Source organism: Leucoraja erinacea, chromosome 1 (genome assembly GCF_028641065.1).
Source record: "Leucoraja erinacea ecotype New England chromosome 1, Leri_hhj_1, whole genome shotgun sequence".
NCBI classification, from domain to species: domain Eukaryota; kingdom Metazoa; phylum Chordata; class Chondrichthyes; order Rajiformes; family Rajidae; genus Leucoraja; species Leucoraja erinaceus.
This window is the reverse complement of record NC_073377.1, coordinates 15016626-15039083: the sequence shown is the minus strand read 5'-3', so window position 1 is coordinate 15039083 and position 22458 is coordinate 15016626. Positions and strand designations below refer to the sequence as shown.

Here is a 22458-nt window from a genome sequence, read left to right as displayed (position 1 = left end):
GAATCTTTTGTGAGCAAAGGAAATTAGTAGAGATGGGCGAAATGATTAGCATGGACCTAGTGGTCTGAGAGGCCTGTTTCTTTTCAGGACAACTCTGACTCCATTATCATATCAGCTTCGAGGGTCCTAAGCTAAGACACTCTAGGACACAATGGTACAATAATAGCGTGTCACCTATTCATTCAAATCTGCGTTGCTGCAGTTTTCTAACAAAGGAAATATGGCTTTACAGGACTTTGGTTAGGCAGCATTTGGAGTATTGTGTGCAGTTCTGGTCGCCCCTTTACAAGAGAGATGCAGAGGCTTTGAAAAGGGTGCAGAGGAGGTTTACCACAATGATGGCTGGATTAGGTGGTATTAACCACAGGAAGATTCGACAGACTTTCTGTTTTCTCCGAGATGCTGGGAGACCTGATAGTAAGTGTGTAAAATGTTGAGAGGCATAGATGGAGTACAGTCGGAATCTTTTTTTACGGGGTGGAAAAATCAAATATTAGAGGGCATTGTTTTGGGGTGAGAGACAAAGTGTAAAGAAAATGTGTGGGGCATATTTTTTTCATACCAGGCACTCACCGCCCTCTGTATGTGCTGCTGGGGTGATGGTTGAAACAGTTACGTTGGTGCTATTTAAAAGATGAATAGCTTTATGGATATGGATTATGTGCAGGTTGATAAGTGATGGTCAGCATCATGTTCGACAGAGAAATTGTGGTCCGATGGGCCTGTTTTTGTACAAATGTATAGGAAGGAACTGCAGATGCTGGTTGTTATTCTGATTATAATTTGCAAGCTACACTGGATCAATTCAAGTTTTATAATATTAGATCAAGATCTCAATCCTCGCACATTCGAATGCTGCGAACTATATTCTGCACTCTGTATCTTCCCTGTTGCTCAACCTATTAGAGTTGAGTTTGTCTTGATTGTATTTATGTACGGTATTATTTGATCTGATTGGATAACATGCAAAATGAAGCTTTTAACACTGTCACATACTATGTCACATCCTCTATCCTTACCCACAAACAATAAATCAGTTTTAATCAGCAAAAATATGAAAGATTCTTCTCACGTTTTGCATAAAAACAAAAATCAGTGTTCCTTTTACATTTCAATCTCTTTAACTCCACCAGTTTTTGCGGACGTGTGCTGACCTTTTTCGTTTGGTGCCCTTCCTGGTTTTCATAATTGTTCCGTTCATGGAATTTCTTCTTCCTGTGGTTCTCAAGCTTTTCCCTAATATGCTTCCTTCAACCTTTGAGACAAAATCTAAGAAGGTGAGTATGCACTTGGATTCTGTTTTGATGTTTTAATCCACAAAAGGTCCATGCCTTAATTTTATGCAATTCCTGAACCTATTTTATAGACCATTTTTAATTGCTTAATTATTAAGTAAATAAAATAAGCAAAATAGTCAGTTGCGACTTTAAAAAATATATGAAATTCTAGTGGTTTGTTTAGATGTACACCTGCTACCATAATTATGTAATTGTGTCAGACTGTTTGATACTGCATGTTCAACATTTTCACTGAATATTGGAAAAACTGATGATGTTGGCTTTGGTCCTCATTGCAAGCTGCAATCCTACATCATTGATTCCATTAAATCAGATTATTTGCATCCCTTTGTATCTGATTGGATCGTCTTGTATTGAGTTTCAGATGATGCCTCCATGAGAGCTTATTTCCGTAACTTATTTGGTGCCTCCATGAGAGCTTATTTTTATTTTTTTGCATGAAGTTGTAGCAATATATGAATCTTTCAATTGCATCAACTTGTGCAAATGAAGAACGTGGAGCAGTGAGCACAGGAACACGCCCTTCCATTCATGATATGTGTTGAACATGATGTTGAAGTAAACTAATTCCTTCTCCTTGCATGTGATCCTCCAATCCCTACATATTTATATGCCAATCCAAAACCCTCTTAAGCGCCGCTATAGTACATGTGTTCATCACTACCCATGCACCGTGTTCCATTCACCTACCACTCTCTAAAACAAAACTTGCCCCACACATCTCTGTTGAACTTTCATCTTAAAGCTATGTCCTTGAGTCTTTGGCATTTGCACCCTTGGAAAAGGTTCTGACTGTCTACCCTATCTATTCCTCTCTAATTTTATATACTTCTATCTCTATGACGTTCCAGAGAAAAAAATCCAACTTTGTCCAGCCTCCCCTTATAGTCAATACCCTCTAATCCATGCAGCATGCTGGTAAACCTTTTCTCCACCCATTCCAAAGCTCCACATCCTTCCTGAAAAATTACAAACAATACTAAAATGGGGCAAACCTAAGTTTTTTTAAATCTGCACAAGACTTCCTGACTCTAGTACTCAATGCTCGGATCAATGAAGGCAAGCATATTATATGTCTTCTTTATCACTCTCATTAAGTTGATATTTTTCAGAAGCTATGGATTTGCTTGAAGTGCCATCTTTTCTAAATCATGTCAATAATAAAATAAATGATTATAAGGGTTATTTGAATAATTTAAAGTAGCCATTGTATTAGTATTGAAATAATTTAAAAAAATGAAAACCTGTATATTCTTATTCAAAATTGTTATTAATATATTTAAAACCAATAATTTTCCTTTTGTGTAGGAAGAAAGGTTGAAAAAGGAACTAAGAGTAAAACTTGAAATGGCAAAATTTCTTCAAGATACAATTGAAGAGATTGCCCTGAGAAATAAGGCAGCTAAAGGAGATGTCACTAAAGACTTTTCCACATTCTTCCAAAAGGTAATGTGATGAACTTTGATGATTATCATAGTCCTATGTACAAATGAATGTTGCATACATTTTTTTAATTGATTCGTTCTGAGGCAGTGGAAGTGGTGCGAGCCTCAATCCCAGAATCAATTCTCATTTTTGCCATACGAGTGGATATTTACACACATTGATAGAATCTAGCTGTTACCTTGTGTTTTGCCAATAGTTGCTGTTTGAAGAACATCACTGGAAATGTTTTAATGTCTGGAAATTTAATCACTGTCTTTGAGCGAAAGACAGATAGGAGGAAGCTTTTCCCTGTTCAATTACTTTTACCCTGTGCTTGTGGATAAATTAAGTTCAGATCAATGACTTGCTTTATTTTGGCAATTCTTCTTTGCCTAAAACATTGAATTTTGCTGGATTTATAGGGTCATATGGCAAATAAGGGTGGAGGATTGGTCTTATCAAGTAAGCTGTTTGGACATGGAAGGCATTATTGCTTTAGCTGTGCCCCAAGCATCCGCTTCTGCAGTCCTCGTTGCACGGGGTTGAACCTTGGCGTCATTGTAGAGTGAAATATTTGCCAGATCGCTGTTAAAAATTTGGAAGATGTATATTGCTGCTGTTGTTAGAAACATAGAAAAATAGGTACAGGAGTTAGCCAATTGGCCCTTTGAGCCAGCACTGCTATTCAATATAATTATGGCTGATTAATTCCTGCTTTTTCCCCCATATCCCTTAATTCCTTTAGCCCTAAGAGCTAAATCTAACTGTCTCTTGTTCCATTTGGTTTTGTGGCACTAAATTCACAACCGACTTAGACAAGAGGTGCTGTGGATCATGTTCTTGGTGTGCACATCGGTCTTTGGCTCTGCAAAGACTATGCCTGTGGAGAGGTGCAGTGTGACTTTAGAGAAAGGGTCCTGTATCTGAAACATTAATTAATTCTCCTTCTACAAATTTTGCTTGACCTGAGTGTTTCCACCATTTTCTGCTTTTGTTTTGGCATTACTTTTCTGCTTTTTATTTTAACCTTTCAAAACAGAGTTAGATTTAGCTCTTGAGGCAAAAGGAATCAAGGGATAGGGGGGGGAAGCAGGAATGGGGTACTGATTTTAAATGATCAGCCATGATCATATTGAATGGCGGTGCTGGCTCAAAGGGCCGAGTGGCCTACTCCTTGCACCATTTTTCTATGTTTCTAACCTCAACACCGCTGTTTAAAAGACCCAAGATCCTATGTATTTTGATAATATATCAATGTCTTTCCATCAAAGTTCGATGCTGAAGAACTCCCCATGTTTCTTTGTTCCCACTCACTCGACTGCGCTTGTGAGACTCCTCTTCTACCAAATGCATCAACGAGCATTTAGAGACATGAAGTCGTATAGAATGGAAACAGATCCTTCAGGCCAACTCATCCATGCTGACCGATGCCTCACCTTGGGTAGATTCCATTTGTCACAATTCCCCCTCAACTTTTCCTATTCCAGTACCTGTCCAAATGTGTAGGAAGGAACAAAATGCTGAAACGTCGCCCATTCCTGCTCTCCAAAGATGCTGCCTGTCCCGCTGAGTTGCTCCAGCATTTTGTCTATCTACCTGTCCAAATGTATCTTAAATATTATTATTGCACCTGCCTCGACCACTTCCGTTGGCAGTTCGTTCCATATACAGATCACCCTCTGTGTGGGAAGAGTTGACCCTCAGATACCTATTGGAAAACAGGAATCGTCATTCTCTGCTTCCTACCATAAAGCAGATTCCATTTAGCTGGCTTTCCCGAGATCCCAAGTTATCTAATCTTCCAGAACAGCCTATCGTGCAGAACCTTATAAAAGGCCTTGCGTTGGCTATATTTACTCTGACAGCCTTGCCCTCATCAGTCTTGGTTACTCCTTCAAAAAACCTCAATCAAATTCATGAGACATGATCTCGCATACGCAAAGCCATGCTGACCACCCCTAATCAACGCCTGTCATTTCAAATATGCATATCATATCCCTCCGAATCCTCTCCAGTAATTTACACAACCAAACATGTTGGGCTCACTGGTTTATAGTTCCTCAACCTTTCTCTTCAACCATTTTCGAGCAGAGCTCTGCTCTGGCATCTGACCACTTTGTTTCCTGAGGGGCGTACTCTGTCGTTAGTCAGCCCTTTCCCCTAATAAACTATATCTCTTTATGGTTCTCACTCTATTAAATTCTGTCTGCCATTTTTTTCCCTATTCCGTTTGCCTTTCCATATCCTTTGCCGATGAATTGATATTGTCCTTGCTCTTTCCCACAACACGTTTGGCTATGTTAACAAATATTGAAATTTTATTCTGCTTCCCATCTCCAAGTTGGAGATATTAGATATATGCAGGCGTTTTAGTATTTATCCATTGGGAACATCACAGTGTACCCTCCTGCAGGTTATAATCATTTGGAAAGTATTGATGTTGATAATCACTAAATACAGCAAATGAACTGTATCTTTGGGAAACGGTGATCTAAGTTATTAAACATTTATTTTGGTACCTTTTTATTTTTAAAAATAACGTATTATTTGCTTTGTTCTGGAATTGGAAGATTAAATCTTATTAGTTGCTGAATTAAAACAATATATATATGATGAAGTTCATAAGTGTGTTCTTGTTTCTTTTTTAGATTCGTGATTCTGGGGAGAGGCCCAGTAATGAAGAGATCATGCGCTTTTCTAAACTATTTGAGGACAACCTTACACTCGACAATTTAACCCGTCCTCAGCTGGTTGCACTTTGTAAATTGTTAGAGTTGCAGTCGATAGGAACCAATAACTTTCTACGATTTCAACTCATTATGAAATTGCGTGCCATTCGTGCGGATGACCAGGTAATATATTTATGAAACTGTCCTGAAAAATCCATGTGGGTTTAAAAAAAACTTTTAGACAAATGACCTATTGTTGTTGGGTTGCATTTCAAAATGTAAAATGTTGGATTCACTAAGCAACGCAGTCCAAAACTGCATAGGTTCTTGATATTAAATTATTCTTTGTATATTAATGATTTGGACAAAGGGATTGCAGGCTTTGTGGCCAAGTTTGTGGATGATACGAAAATAGGTGGAAGGGCAGGTAGTGTAGAGAAAGCAGGGACTGTGCAGAAGGACTTGGACAGGTTGGGAGAGTGGGCAGAAATGTGGCAGATGTAGCAAAGTGTGAAGTCGTGCATTTTGGTAGTAGGAATAAAAGCATAGACTATTTTCTAAAAGAGGAGAAAATCTAGAAATCGGAGGTGCAATGGGACTTGGGAGTACTGGTGCAGGATTCTCAAAATGTTAATCTGCCAGTCGAATCAGTAGTAAAGAAAGCAAATTCAATGCTAGCATTTATTTCTAGAGGGCTTGTATACAAAAACGGATATAATGTTGAGGCTCTAAGGTGCTAGTAAGGCTGCATTTGGAATATTGTGTGCAATTTTGGGCACCATACGTGAGGAAGGATGTGCTGGCTCTTGAGAAGGTCCAGAGGAGGTTCACAAGAATGATCCCAGCAATGAGTAGGTTAATCTCTGATGAGCGTTTGCCAGCACTAGGCCTGTACTCGCTGGAGTTTAGAAGAATGAGGGGGGGGCCTGTAGATCAGTGCATGTTCCTTTAACATAGTGACCTCACCACTACTAACCACTCCCCATTGTCTCTCGTATAATTGTAGTGTCCCCACCTCCAGCTCGCTCTCTAGCTCCAGTGATGACCACGGACAGCTATTGCATAGTATGTATTTGTGCTTATAATAAACTATCAGTAAAAGACTTTGTGTAGCAATCAAGTCGTTTTACAGGGCCCTCATTAAAACATGTAGAATAGTGAACGGCTTGGATGGAGTGGATGTGGAGAGGATGTTTCTTCTAGTGGGAGAGTCGAGGACTAGAGTTCAGCCTCAATTAAAGGACTTTCTATTAGGAAGGAGATGAGGAGAAATGTATTTAGTCAGAGGGTGGTGAATCTGTAGAATTCTTTCCCGCAGAAGGCTACAGAGGCCAAGTCTGGATATTTTTAAGGCAGAGATAGGTAGATGTTTGATTTAATACATGTGTCAGAGGTTATGGGGAGAAGGCAGGAGAATGGGGGTAAGGAGGGAGAGATAGATCAGCCATGATTGAATGGCGGAATGGCCTAATTCTACTCCTATCATTTATGACCTTATGAGGTTCCAGTAAATGTTATTTGGTTGATGAAGGTGTTTGGCTGATGGCATCCAGTGGATTATACAATTTGAGATTCATGTGTGTGTTGTTTAGATCTAAGAATGCTTACAATATTGATGACAAACTAAACACAAATGTCCAAATCTGTATTTTACTCATCCAAACTAATTTAAATAAAATGTAAATCTTGATTCATTAAGATTAATGATGATTTGTAATACTTGAGTAATAACTTTGTGTTTAATTATTATTTAAAAATTGAAATTACATATACTCTATCAGATGAAATCTAATATTTATCATTAAGGATAGAACAGTACAGAAGCGGAACAGACCCTCCGTCCATCAGTCTGATGAAGGGTTTCAACCCGAAACGTCACCGATTCTTTCTCCCCAGGGATGCTGCCTGTCCCGCTGAGTTACTCCAGCATTTTGTTTCCATCTTAGTCCTATGATGTCTGTGCTGGCCATGATGTCAATTTAAACTAATCCCATTGTACGTACATGATATTAGTGGTTGTCTCTCATCCCTGCCTGTGCAAGTGCCTATCTGCCTCTCAATTGTTGCTGTCATGTTTGCATTCAAGATTCAAGATGGATTTAATTGTCACGTGTGCCTGATGGCACAGTGAAATGAATTTCCATACAGCCATACAATAAAAATCAACAGGACACAACACACTATAGAGCTTGACATAAAACATCCCCACACAGCAGAATCAAAGTTCCCCACTGTGTGGGAAGGCACCAAAGTCAGTCTTCTTCCTCCACTATTCCCCGTGGTCAGGGCCTCCCCAAGCCCTCCGCAGTTGCCGCTACGGGCGGCCCGATGTTCAGGACCGCACGCCGGGGTGTTAAAAGTCCGACGTCGGGGCTGCGGGACGTCCTCAGCGGCGTGGACACAGAGTCGGCCCCCTCCTACCGGAGTCGGCGGCTTCCAAAGTCCGCAGGCCGCGCCGGGTGGAGACTGCTGCTGGAGACCCTCTGCAAGTCGCCCCAGGACTCCACGATGCCATTCAGCGCCGCCCGCGTTGGAAGCTCTCCGCACCAGAGCTTCACGATGTTGGAGCAACGGCCCAACGCCCCGGAGCTCCAACGGCGACCCAGGTAGGCATAGCCCACTCCGCGGTGACTCCAGCGCTGCGCCACCGCTGTAGCAGCCCTGGTCCGGTTCCCGATCCCCGGCAGGAAAGGCCGCTCCCATCCAGCTGGTAGGCCGTGAGGTGGGGGGGCAAGGACACGACTCGGAGAAATAGTCGCGTCCCCGCCCGGAAGAGACTAGGAGACGGTTTCCCCCTTACCCTGCCCCCCTCCCCCACATAGAAAAGTAAATGTTTCCCCCTAAAACACTTTGGACTAACTAAAAATAAAAAAAAGATAGAAATGACATACAGGCTGTAGGTAGAGGCTGCTGCCAGTGCAGCGCCCCTAGTGACCCTGGTTCTAGGTACCTGCTACTCTGTTCAAGAAAAACACTTCTCTTGTAAGATACGTCCTTTTAAACCAGGGGTCGGCAACCTGCGGCCCGTAACCTAAATTTTCCGGCCCACAGGCAGATTTCTTTTGCCGTGATCATCCGGCGCGCCGAGCATCCTGTACCGCAGCCTGCGCAAAACCTGCGTGCGTTCTGTGAACACGTTTAAGAAAGAACTGCAGATGCGGGGAAAATCGAAAGTAGATAAAAATGCTGTAGGAATTCAGCGGGTGAGACATGCAAGGATTGCATGAGGCTGCCTCACCTGCTGAGTTTCCCCCAGGATTTTTGTCTACCTTCTGTGAACACGTGATTTGATGTCTGCCATCCGGAGATCCATGTGTACATATGATAGACGTGGCCCGCCATCCGCTCACAGACATGCGTCCTGGCCCCTATGCAGAACAAGGTTGATGACCCCTGTTTTAAACATTCCCCCTCTCCCCAGAATGCTATTATGTGATATCCACCCCAGGGAAAAGCACTCCATCTACCCCTCTCATTAATTTTATATACATCTATCTGATCACCCCTCAGCCTCTAACGGTCTCTGTCCTGCATATTTACTAATTCACCCAAATTTCATAAACTAGAGTTCCCAGCACTGATTGCAGAACATCACTGGTCACAGACCTCCATTCAGAGAAACCTACCTCCACAACCATCCAATTCTGAATCAAATCTATTGTGTCTTAATCAGTTGGTTCAGCCTGCCATGAATTGAATGCTTTACTGAAAAATACGTTGACAACTTCCACTCGTCTACTCTTACAGTTATCTTTACCTCCCGACAAAACTGATCCAAGTTCTTAAGATATGACCATTCCCACACAAAACCATGCTGACTATCCCTAAAGTCTATGCTTTTCCAAATGTGAGTAAATCCCTAAAAAGCATCTTCAATTATCTCCCTACCTCTGATGTCGGGCGCACTGGCCTATAATTTTCTGGTTTATCCCTATTGCCGTTCTTGAACAAACTAATGCCATTAGCTATTCCACAAACCTCGAGCTCACAAAGATATAAAGAGCTATGTGAAGGTTCCAGCAATTACCTTCTTACCTCTATCAACAACCCTCGATAGGTTCCATCGGGCTCTTGGGAATCATCCAAGTTTAGCTTCTTCAAGGAACCTAACATCACTATCTTGAAATGAACATCATCAACATATCCTTCCTTGAACCTGCTAACCTCCATGTTATTTTTGGTGAATACTGGTGCCATGTACCTATTTAGTATTTGCCTGCTTTATCTGGCTCTAAGCATAGATTCCCTTTCACCCACCCTCTTGATTTTAATGTATGTGTAAAATGCCTTGTGGTCTTTTTAAACCTGCTTGCCAAGGGCATTTTGTGTCCCTTTTTATACCTTCAGATACCCTGTTTATGTTCTGACCTGCTTCCTTTACATTCCACAAGGTTCCTATCTGATTTTAGCTTCCAAAAACAAATTTATGCTTCCTTTTCCTTTTGCACTAAACTTGCTTCTATAGTCCTCCGCGTTTCTACCAATTGCTCTCCATAAAACCTATTTGGATTATGTACGGTGTCGACAGTGCTGTCATAGCCAATTGCAGCCAATGATCATGGAATTAACAAAGGCCCGATAATTTTGAGTCTGTTGAAATAACAAGGTTTTGTTTGGTCCCATGGAATATGGTTCAGAAAGTATCATGTATTTAAAAACCCGATCAAGATTGTCGTATCAGATTGTGAACATTTTTGAGATTGAACAAAATCATGAATTAGTATAAACTTGGTATTTAAATTGACATTATTATTATTTGTGAAATCTGCACCAAGAGAATTGTCCTGTTGCATATTGCCATTTACTAGTATTTTGTGGGTCCACTGCCTTGATATGACGTCGGCAGGTGATTTGTAAAACCCAAAGACGATGGGTAAACATGCAACCAAATTATGATGGCATACATTTTAGAAAATAATGCAGTATAAAACTGTTGAAACAAATTGCAAGGCTCCTTACAAAAAGAACAGAAGTTCAATCTCCTACGTCATAACATTCTGCAACTTTTATATCAAGCCAAGTCCGAGTAGAGCAAAAAACTGCTACAGACAATAAAATAAAAGAAAGTATCTTCTGATTTCTAACCAGTGCACATATTAAATCTGATCCCATTGGTATTTCTGTTCATTCTGTCCTCGCATGTAGTAATGCAAATCAGTTGCATTGTTTTTGAATAGTTTAATTGTATTCTCTTGTTCTGTTTTGCTGGTAGTTAATTGCAGAAGAAGGAGTACAGACACTGAATGTAAATGAACTGCAGGCAGCCTGTAGAACTCGGGGGATGAGGGCACTTGGAGTGACTGAAGAACGTTTGCAAAACCAACTCAAGCAAGTGAGTGAGCAAATGAAAATTTAATGTTATGATTTGGGACTCGGGCACGTAAAAATGAAACCATATAGTTATGCCATTTATTGTCACTATACATGTACAGTGAAACTGAAAGCTGCTCGTACTCAGTGCATACATACAATTTTACACAAAAAACAAGAAACAGAAAAACAAAACAGAAGGGAGATGGGGGGGGGGGGAATAGGTGCACAAATTCTACGGCGCTACATACATATATACAGATGGAAGTCCTGTTGGGCGGTGTAGTCAGTGCATGTGTGGATTTGAATTTATGGTAGATATAATTCTCGGGAAGCAGCTATTCCTGAGTCTGTTTGTCCTGGATGTGATGCACCTATAGCGCCTTCCAGAGGGCAGCAGGTCGAACAGTCCAAACGCAGGATGGGAGCTGTCTTTGGTGATCTTCTTTGCCCTGCTAAGGCAGCGGGAGGTGTAGATGTCCATCAGGGAGGGGAGAGGGCAACCAATGATCCTCTGCGCTGTCCTGGTTACCCTCTGAAGCCTCTCCCTGTCTGCCATGGTGCAGCTGCCATACCATGCTGTAATGCAGTATGTCAGCAGGCTCTCGATGGACGAGCGGTAGAAGGTCAGCAGCAGGTTAGAGTCCAGGTTGTGCTGGACTCTAACCATATGAAGTGTTATTGATTATTAAGGCATTAATGTATTCCTTCGCCCATTAAAAGTGCTTGAGAACAGTTGAAAATCATTGATTCAATCCTATTCAAGCCTTGCCATCCAGTATCCATGGAATATTTTTGATGTTTTTGGGCTCTTAGGAATTTTACATTACGATATTTATAACACTTCTATCTATTTCAATACTAGCATATTTATCTCCCTGTAGAAAATGGAAGATCAAATATGCAGATGGTGGAAATCTGAAATAAAAACAAAATACTGGGGAAGCATAGCGCAGGCAGCTCATTCTACCCAGATTTGTTTTGCCCATCCTCTTTCCCCAGTTATTTCAAGTGAACTTGTCTTTTTTTCCCCAGTTCAGATGAAGGGTTCCAGATCTGTGATGTTAACTATTTCTTGTTCCACTAATGCTGTCTGACCTGCTGAATATTTTGTGTGTTTTATTTTTGAATCTCCATGCCTTTGAACTATGAAATTCAGTTAACGCTACTCCTGGTACTACTGCCCAGAGTTCCTTAAAATTTCTTGTGGAGAGGATTTTTTGCAGTGCATCATCTCCTTATTCATTAGTTTCATTTTTAACAAAGTACAGAACATTAGTATATCATTAATAGATCTTTAAAAAATGACAGCGAGATGGAACCCCTGAGAGAATGTTTGTACAAAGATGAAGTACAAAGGTAAGCTTGCCAAGAATATACAGAAGGATGGTAAAAGCTTCTTTAGATATTGAATGTTATCAGAAACAGATTAGTAAAGACAAATGTGGGTCCCTTGAAGGCAAAAACAGGTGAAATTATTATGGGGAACAAGGAAATGGCAGAAGAGCTGAATAGGTACTTTGGTTCTGAATTCACTAAGGAAGACACAAATAATCACCCAGATATACTAGAGGACAGAGGATCTAGGCTGACAGAAACTGAAAGAAATCTGCATTGGGCGAGAAATAGTATTGGGTAGACTGACGGGACTGAAGGCTGATAAATCCCTAGGGCCTGATGGTCTGCATCCCAAGTTACTCAAGGAGGTGGCTCTAGAAGTTGTGGACGCATTGGTGATCATTTTCCAATGTTATACAGATTAAGGATCAGTTCCTGTGGATTCCTAATGCCATCCCACTTTTCAAGAAAGGAGCGAGAGAGAAAACGGGGAATTATAGACCAGTTTGCCTGGTGGTGGGGAAGATGCTGGGGTCAATTATTAAATAAGAAATAACGATACATTTGGATAGCAGTAAAAAGATGGGTCCAAGTCAGCATGGATTTATTAAGGGGAAATCCTGCTTGACTAATCTTCTGGAATTGTTTTGAGGATGTGACGAGTAAAATGGATGAAGGAGAGCCAGTGGATGTAGTGTATCTGGACTTTCAGAGAGCTTTTGATAAGGTCCCACACAAGATACTAGTGTGCAAAATTAGAACACATGTTATTGGGGGTAGGGTATTGACATGGATAGAGAATTGGTTGGCAGACGGGAAACAAAGAGTAGGAATAAACAGGTCCCTGTCAGAATGGCAGGCGGTGGCGAGTGGAGTGCCGCAAGGCTCTGCGCTGGGGCCGGAACTATTTACAATATATAAATGATTTGGATGATGGAATTAAAAGTAGCATTAACAAATTTGCAGATGACACAAAGTTGGGTGGCAGTGTGAACTGCGAAGAGGATACCAGGAGTTTGCAGGGTGACTTGGACAGGTTGAGTGAGTGGGCAGGTGCAGTATAATGTAGATAAATGTGAGGTTATCCACTTTTGTGGCAAGAACAAGGTGGCAGATTATTATCTCAATGGTGTCAGATTAGGAAAGTGCAACGAGACCTGGGTGTCCTTGTACACCAGTCACTGAAAGTAAACGTGCAGATACAACAGGCAGTGAAGAAAGCTAATGACATGTTGGCCTTCATAACAAGAGGAGTTGAGTATAAGAGTAAAGAGGTTGTTGTACAGGGCCCTGGTGAGACCACATCTGGAGTAGTGTGTGCAGTTTTGGTCTCCTAATTTGAGGAAGGACATCCTTGCTATTGAGGCAGTGCAGCGTAGGTTCTCAAGGTTAATTCCTGGGATGGTGGGACTGTCAAATGAGGAAAGATTGGAAAGACTGGGCTTGTATTCACTGGAATTTAGAAGGATGAGGGAGATCTTATAGAAACATATAAAATTACAAAAGGATTGGACAAGCGCCATGTAGGAAAAATGCTCCCAATGTTGGGGGAGTCCAGAACCAGGGGCCACAGTCTAAGAATAAAGGAGAGGCCATTTAAAATTGAGATGGGGAAAAAAAACTTTTTGACCCAGAGAGTTGTGAATTTGTGGAATTCTCTGTCACGGAAGGCAGTGGAGGCCAATTCACTGCATGAATTTAAAAGAGAGATACTCTAGGGGCTAGCGAAATCAAGGGGCATGGGGAGGAGGCAGGCACAGGTTACTGATTGTGGATGATCACAATGAATGGCGGTGCTGGCTTGAAGTGCTGAATTGCCTCCTCCTGCACCTATTTTCTATGTTTCTATTATGTTGCATACTTGAGTTTCGAATATTAATTCTTGTAGATTCAGTGAAGCAGTAGAGGAACAAAGAAATGCTATGAATTTTGATTTTAATTACCATCTACATATCCAAAGGCTCGTTGAGAAGTATACCAAATAACACCAGCACTGAAAAACAGTCTTTTTTTTTTTGTTTAATGCGCTTCATCGTTCAACTAAGGGCTTTTTTCCTTTTATAGTGGCTGGATCTGCATCTAAATCAACAGATTCCAACTTCACTGCTACTGTTGTCCAGAGCCATGTTTCTTCCAGACACCCTTTCACCAGCTGATCAACTTACAACAACTTTGCAGACTTTGCCAGAGAGTGTGGTAAGTTCTTTGCTGAATGCACTCGAGGTAATCTTTTTGTGGGTTTGCTTAAAATTTCAATCGAAATTTACTCTAGTGATGCAGCATGGACACCGGGTCCACACCAACCATCGATCGATCACCTGTTCACACTAGTTTTATGTTATTCCACTTTGTCATCCACACCCCACACACAAGGAGCAGTTTGTAGAGACCACTTAAACCCACAATTCTGGAATATGGAAGGAAACTGGATCAAGCCCCATGCGATCACAGGGAGAACATGCAAACTCTCCAAGCACTTAACATTCAGATTTTTTTTTTTTAATTGCCTGCACATTTTTTTAAAACTTTTATTTGCATGCAATAACTACACAGAAATACAGAATTCTTGATTAAAGATATTGCACATGATCAGATCCATGTGTGCAACTTGTTTAAACTGTCTATCAAAGATTCATTACACCAAAAAATACTTATGTAAACCAAAAGAGGTCGGGGGACTTTCACTTCCGAATTTTATGTATTATTACTGGGCAGTGCATATTAAGAATATGATTTATTGGTTGGATAGTTCTACCCAACAGACACAATGGATAAAAATGGAGAAGGAGGATTGCCATCCTTGTAATATAGGAACGATCCTCTTCTCCCCCAAAAAACTGAATAACACAATATATAAAAAGAACCCAATTATATATGGTACAATAAGAATTTGGAAACAAATAAAATTATCTTTAAAATTAAGAAATCTATCACTGTTAATGCCAATAGCGAATAACCCTTTATTTAAACCATCTCTTATTGATAAGACATATAACCAATGGGAAAGTCTCGGAATTAGAAGGATCGTGGATATGTACGAAATGGGAAGCCTACTATCATTCCAACAATTACAATTAAAATTTAAATTGAAAAACAACCAATATTTTAAATATCTTCAGATTTGCGATTTCATGAAAAAATATATACAAGGATATCAAAAAGTAACTCCTGACTTATTGGAAGAAGCAATGAATATTGAAGCTGACCCACAAAAATTAATATCATATTTATATAATGGTATTCTAAATATAGACCTACCATCGACAGAGCTACTTAGAGAAGAGTGGGAACGGGAACTAATGATAAAAATTACGAAGGTTAAATGGGAAAAATACTTGATATATATTCACAAATGTTCAATTAATGTAAGACATAATCTAATTCAATTTAAAATTGTACATAGATTATATTATTCAAAAACAAGATTGAACACATTTTATCCAAATATATCCGCCACTTGTGATAAATGTCTAGCCCAAAAGGCAACTATAACACACTCCTTAATTTCCTGCATAAAACTTTATAGATTTTGGAATTATATTTTTGAAATATTTACAAAATTATTCAAGACAAGAATGGAACCTAATACTGAAATGATTATATTTGGCGTAATGGAAGATGGGAATAAATTGAACACATCTCAAAATCTATTCCTTAACTGGTTTAATAATAGCAAAAAAATTAATACTTAAATTTTGGAAGGGTACATCAATACCAACGCTTAAAATGTGGATTGCAAGTATGTTGGACACAGCTCATCTTGAGGAAATGCGATTCCTCCTAATGGATAAATCAGACCAATTCCTAACGAGTTGGTCTCCATTCGTCGTTTTTTTGGAATCATATGGTGCAACACAATTGTAAAAGAACTGTTTCAGGACTGGACGAGGGTTGGTCAAGATTATAAATAATGATCTCCTTCTCTTTTTTATTTTATTTTCTCTATTTTCTCTCTCAACTTTCTTCATTTACTCGTTTTCTTTCTTCACACTATATATTTCACATCTTTCTATTCTTTACTATCTAACTTCTTTTTCTTCTAATCTTTTTTTCAATGTAACAAGAAAAAAAAAAGAAGTTGTACATAAAATGTATTATGAAAATATATATTAGGCACTTTGGTGCCATATGACAGTACTTCTAATAAAATAAAAAAATTAAAATTAAAATTAAAAAAAAGAAGGCAACCACAGTACCCAAAAAAAAAAAAAAAAAAAGATTCATTACACCAATGGCGGTATAGGTTTTTTAGTTTAGAGATACAGCACGGAAACGGGCCCTTCGACCCACCGGGTCCATGCATTAACATTATCCTACACACTAGGGACAATTTTTACGTTTTCCAAGCCAATTAACCTGCAAACCTGTACTTCTTTGGAGTGTGGGAGGAAACCCAAGATCTCGGAGAAAACCCACACAGGTCACGGGGAGAACGTACAAACTCCGTACAGACAACACCCGCAGTCAGGATCGGACCCGGGTCTCCGGTGCTGCATTCACTGTAAGGCAGCAGCTCTACTGCTGCGCCACCGTGCTGCCCGTAGGATAATGTTAATGCGTGGGGATCGCTAGTCGATATGGACTCGGTGGGCCAAAGGGCCTGTTTCCGTGCTATATTTCTAAACTTTAAAAAATGGGGAAAAATCAAGTGTCATTGGCATGCTTTCATAATACAGCCGATAAATCATTTGAAAGCTTTCAAAGGTATTTCAACTTTTTGAATGCACCCCTTGTATTTGGAAGCAATCAAAAGCTATTTGAAATCAATGATAATAAAAAAAAATGCTCGAACATAGGTTAAAACAAAGTAACAATAAAGATTTTTTGAAATCTTTTTATTGCCCTAACTCACATTTATAAGACCACCTTTCAAATGATTGGGTTAGTGGATCCTGGGCCATAGTTTAGTTTGGATTCAGCCGACACCCTTCCCAGTGCAAATACAGGGAATTGCCATGTTTATGCTTGGTTCTGAACCTGGTAGGGTATTGCTGGGAAATGTCAGAGTGCTACAGTGTGGAAACAGGCTCTTTGGCCCAACTTGCCCACACCGGCAACATGTCCCAGCTACACGTTCCATCTGCCTGCGTATGGTCCATTTCTCTCCAAACTGGTCCTATCCGTGTACCCGTCTAACTGTTTCTTAAATATTGGGATAGTCCCTGCCTCAACTACCACCTCTGGCAGCTTGTTTCATGCACCCACCATCCTTAGTGTGAAAATGTTACCCCTCAGATTCCTATTAAATCTTTTTCCCTTCACCTTAAACCTCTGGTCCTCGATTCCCCTACTCTGGGCAAGAGACTCTTTGCATCTCCTGATCCATTCCTCTTATGATTTTATACACCTCTATAAGTTCACCCCTCATCCTCCTATGTTCCAAGGAATAGAATCCCAGCCTACTCAACCTCTCCCTATGGTTCAGACTCTCTAGTCCTGGCAACATCCTCGTAAATCTTCTCTGTACCCTTTCCAACTTGACATCTTTCCTATAGCATGGCGCCCAGAACTGAACACAATACTCTAAATGCGACCTCGCCAACATCTTATACAAGTGCAAACTGACCTCCCAACTTCTATACTCAATACTCTGACTGACAAAGGCCAATGTGCCAAAAACCTTTTTGACCACCCGATCTGCCTGCAACTCCACCTTCAAAAAACCATGCACCTGCATTCGTAGATTCCTCTGTTCTACAACACTCCCCAGAGCCCTGCCATTCACTGTGTTGGTTCTGCCTATGTTAGACTTCCCAATATGAAACACCTCACATTTCTCTCTTAAATTCTATTAACCATTCCTCCGCCCACCTGGCCAATCGATCAAGATCTTGCTGCAATTTTTCACATCCATTTTCACTATTTGCAAAACTCCATTTTTGTATCATTTGCAAACTTGCTAATCTTGTCCTCATCCAAATCATTGATATAGGTGACAAACAGTAATGGGCCTAGCACCAAATTCTGAGGCACACCACTAGTCACAGGCCTCCAGTCTGAGAAGCAACCTTCCACCATCACCCTCTGCTTCCTTCCATGAAGCCAATTTTCTATCCATTGAGCTATTGCTCTCTTGATCCCATGCGATCTACCCTTCCAGAGCAGCCTACCATGTGGAATCTTGTTGAATGCTTTGCTAAAGTCCATATATACAACATCTGCAACTCTGCCCTCAACAACCTTGTTGGTTACATCTTCAAAACATTTGACAAAAAAAATCAATCAGAAATGTCTGTGGTGTTCATCCAGCAAGTTTAGAACTTGCATATTTATGTGAGAGTTCTGCTCGTGGTGAATAAGTGCTGATTATATTGAGACGGCTGGCAAACCTGAGTAAGTTTGGTCCCATTGGAATTATCACTTAATGGTTTTAAATTGTTGAGGGTGCAACTTAAAGCAGTTCCTCACTTTACTGAATCATCCAAGTAGCTACGGACTCCACATGATACTTTGCAGACAGAGGTCCTTTAACCTTAAGGAGTCAAGAGTTTTATTGTCTTGTCTTGCTGATAGGACAATAAAATTATTACTTGCTGCAGCACAACAAAATATGTAAACATAATACATAACAGAAGATAAAGTTCAATGTGTCTATAGACCAAAGACCATATATAGTGTGTCAATAGACCATAGACCATCTTTGACAGAACATTTGTAGATGTAATATGTATACTGCATTGACTGTTCCAGTGGTTTGACTCCCTTCGTGCATTATTTTATGTAGACAAAAGAAGCTCAAGTGAAAGTAGCAGAAGTTGAATGTGACAAGGTTGATAACAAAGCCAAATTAGAAGCAACATTGCAAGAGGAAGCAGCCATCAAAAAGGAGAACCAGGAGCGAGAGATGGAGCGAATGGCAGAAGCCGCTGAGAAAGCTAAAGAGAGCTTGCAAGTTGAAGCCAGGGTAGGTGTATTTTAAAACATTTTGTTAGTACCTTAAGATTTTACAATACTGGTTCTCACAATTGTTGACAAGCACACACTTTGCGGATTGTAAAGGGCATGCAAGAATGCTGAGCTTTTCAGAAATTGAAAAGCATGTGATGAAAAGTTGTTGAAGTTTGATAAAATGTTAAATAGAGTATCTAATTTCACCTCAATCTGTTGAAATTCGCAGCACAAGCCAATACACGAGTCACGATTCTGAAGAAGGATCCAGACCTGAAACCTTGTCTGTCTATTTCCCTCCACAGGTGCTGCCTGACCTGCTAAGTTTTTGTGTTTTGTACACATCAATATAGATTGTTTGCTAGTGCAAACCAAACCTCACCCCAGAATGGCAGAGCTTAAAAATCGCAAATGCTGAATTTTGCTCTGGAATTTTATATTTCATCATTGTGATTCAACACAACTAAGATGTCAACATTTATCTTGGAGTTGAAGACTTTGATTGAAGTCCCATTCTGGAGTCTTGAGCATAAATTCTTGGCTGATGTTCCAGTGCCCTGCTTGCAACGCATACTTTTGCATCCTTGAAAGTGCTAAATCTGGCCACTTGGATGGCCATAAAAGATCTTGCTGCGTTATTGAGATAGCAGTTTATCTTCTGCTTTGGCCAATTTATCCCCCAACAAAATAAAGGAGGAATGTGATAATGACTGGGCAATTTGGGGTAACCCGTGGCATTTGTGAGAGAATGGTGTATGAGGGTGGAACAAGGCAGATGGAATATGATATGGAAAAATGTGAAACTATTCACTATGTTGCATACAGCAAAAGACAAGTTTTTTTTCAATGATTTGTCTAATGTCAATGTTCAAGGGGATCTATGTGTTCCAATACACTAATCACTGACGGCTACTATGCAGGTGCAATGACTGATTAAGACTCACCAGGGATAGTGTGTTTGCCAATCAGAATTATACAGCACAGAAACAAGCCCTTTCAGCTTACTTCGTTCATGGCAAGCATAATGTTTACCTATGCTCATCCCATTTGACTGCATTAAGCTCACATCCCTCTACACCTTTCCTATCTGAATACCTGTCCAAATGCCTTTTAAAAACATAATAATGTTACCTGCCTCCTTCACCTCTTTCCCTTCCAGATATTAAACAGTCTGTGTGGAGAAGAAAAAACTTGCCTGTCAAATCTCTTTAACTTTCACCTAAAACCAGTATTATCTCAGTCTCCAATGAGAATTAACCCACCCCATCCAACTTTCCTTCTCACTATAGCCCTCCATTCTAGAAAACGTACAGGTAAATCTTTTCTGCACTCCCTCTATTGCTTCCACATCCTTCCTGGAGTGTGGCTGATATGAGGATACTTCAGATGAGGATTGATTCAATGGAGTGGAAATGCAAGGAACTGCATACGCTGGGATCATGAGCAAGACAATGTGCAGGAGTAACTGAGTCAGGCGGCATCTGGAGGGAATGGATCGGCAGCGATTCATGTCGGGACCCATCTTCAATCTGAATAAGGTCTTGATTTGAAACATCACCTATCCATTCCCTCCACAGATGCTGCCTGACCTGCTGAGTTCCTCCAGCACCTTGTGTTTTGAGTAAAGTGGATTGCGTTTTCTATAAGAACAAAATTCTTTGAGTAAAGTAGATTGTATTTTCTATAAGAACAAAACAGAATCTTTGCCCTACTCTCCTCTCTCCCCCCCCCCCCCCCCCCCCCCCCCCATGCATGATGATCATCGATCACCTATTCGCACAAGTTCTTTTGTTACCCCACTTTCCCACAGACTGGGTACAATTTAGAGGCCAAGTAACCTATAACTCACATATCTTTGGGATGTGGGAGGAAACCAAAGCATCCAGAGGAACCCCACGCAGTCACAGGGAGTACTTTCAAATTTTACACAGCACCTGTGGTTAGTATTGAACCTGGGTCTCTGGTGCTGTAAGGCTGTGCCACTGTGCCACCCAAGTCTTAAGAATGTTTTGGTGTTTAGGACTGAGATGAAGATGAGTTTCTACTTTCAAAATTCTCTACCATCGAGTGCTGTAAAAGTGATGTTAATTCAAGACGCGCGTTTCTGGTTCTTAAGAGAAATGTGGAATATAGTGAAATGGTTGAAATGTGACAGTGAATTAAAGATAAACGTTGTACTTCATAAATGACAGAAGGTCTGAATAACAACTTCCTGCTCCTACTTGTGTATTTATAGATACATTTTGATGGCAATAACTCTTTTATTCAAAGGTTCCTCATTGCTTGTTACAATAATTGGAAAACATGAGAGATGCTTAAATAAAAACATAATAAACTTTCACTTTCCAGCTGCTCCTTCATTCCTGTCAATTATCTTAATTGTGTGTTTTAGAAAGACGTAGAATCAGCAGTGCATCTGGAAGCAGCAGCTGTCAATGTGAAGGAGAGCCAAATCGCTGTTGATACAGATCAGGAATTGGCTAAGGTTGACCTGGCAGTACATTCTGAGACCTTGAAAGATACAGCCCCAGTATTAGAAGGAATAAAGGTTTGTTTTGAAGTAAAGGTTGGCAGTCCACATTTGCAGTCATTTTGTCATCTTCAATCAAAAGCGTATTTGTTGGCATTCTTTCCAAAAAAATTCCAAATCAACCTCGCCGGGGGAAGAGGACATGCAATTATCATTCAGTGAATATCATTACAGCTTTTGTGGATGTTAGCTCTATTTTTACTTTTATAGATTAAGATTTTGAACTTTTAAATGTGAAATGTTCTTTGATCAGAACACATTTCTCATCCCATTTTCTCAGCTGAAGTAATCGGTTATGGTGTTTTATGTATGCTTCAATTCGGTAAAGTACATGGAATTAAATCAAGCATGTTAATTTGTTAAACCCCCAGAGAAAATTAATTTCTGTTTTTATTTTTAGGTTTAAGTTCGAGAAATGTGAAGCCTTTACAAAATTACTGAGTGGTAGAATCTGAGCATTATTTACTTAATGTGTTTGTTAATGCAAATGTTAGTGTGAATTTATATTCTGAAAATAATGTATAAGCTAGGCTGATGAATTTCATCAGTTAGCAACTTTTGAATGAAAAAGTGTTCAATGTGGAGCCTGTTTGGTTAGCGGTGGGTATGTGCATTGAAGTATTGAGGCATCTGGTTTGATCTGTTAGCTAAGATCATTTTCCTATTTTTGATCAGGAAGAGCTAATTCATTGATTGCTTCAATTCCTGATGATCCAATAGTAATTGTTGCCCCATTCGGAGGTGTAGATTTAGGAGAGGACACTGTCGGCTCCCACTTCATATTCGTGAGCAACAGACTGAAGAATTATGAAGTGTTGGACACTATTGGTGGAGATAACACCATGTGCTGTAAATGTTCAGCTTGGAGAGCCTGTAGGAAGATGTAAAGAAGATGCCAGAGTAACTGTTCATTGTAAAGATGGCTATCATTAAGCCAGTTCATATTCCGAAAAATGCAAGGAGCCATGGGATTTGTCAAAGGTCATTCGAGAATTTGAAA

The 22458-nt window shown here is 40.1% G+C and overlaps 1 protein-coding gene across 2 annotated transcripts in view; it reads left to right on the top strand.

Moving 5' to 3' along the window:
* The window catches only part of letm1 (leucine zipper-EF-hand containing transmembrane protein 1), a 79101-nt gene that overhangs the window by 36947 nt on the left and 19696 nt on the right, over positions 1–22458 (top strand). Inside the window, exons 4-10 of one of the 2 annotated variants that reach the window (XM_055653958.1) lie at positions 1134–1277; positions 2607–2744; positions 5372–5575; positions 10605–10724; positions 14105–14236; positions 18765–18944; positions 21321–21476. In XM_055653958.1, the coding sequence (XP_055509933.1) occupies positions 1134–1277; positions 2607–2744; positions 5372–5575; positions 10605–10724; positions 14105–14236; positions 18765–18944; positions 21321–21476 (1074 nt within the window). The remainder of the gene's footprint in view (positions 1–1133; positions 1278–2606; positions 2745–5371; positions 5576–10604; positions 10725–14104; positions 14237–18764; positions 18945–21320; positions 21477–22458) is intronic. The other variant, XM_055654029.1, reaches the window with a different exon arrangement.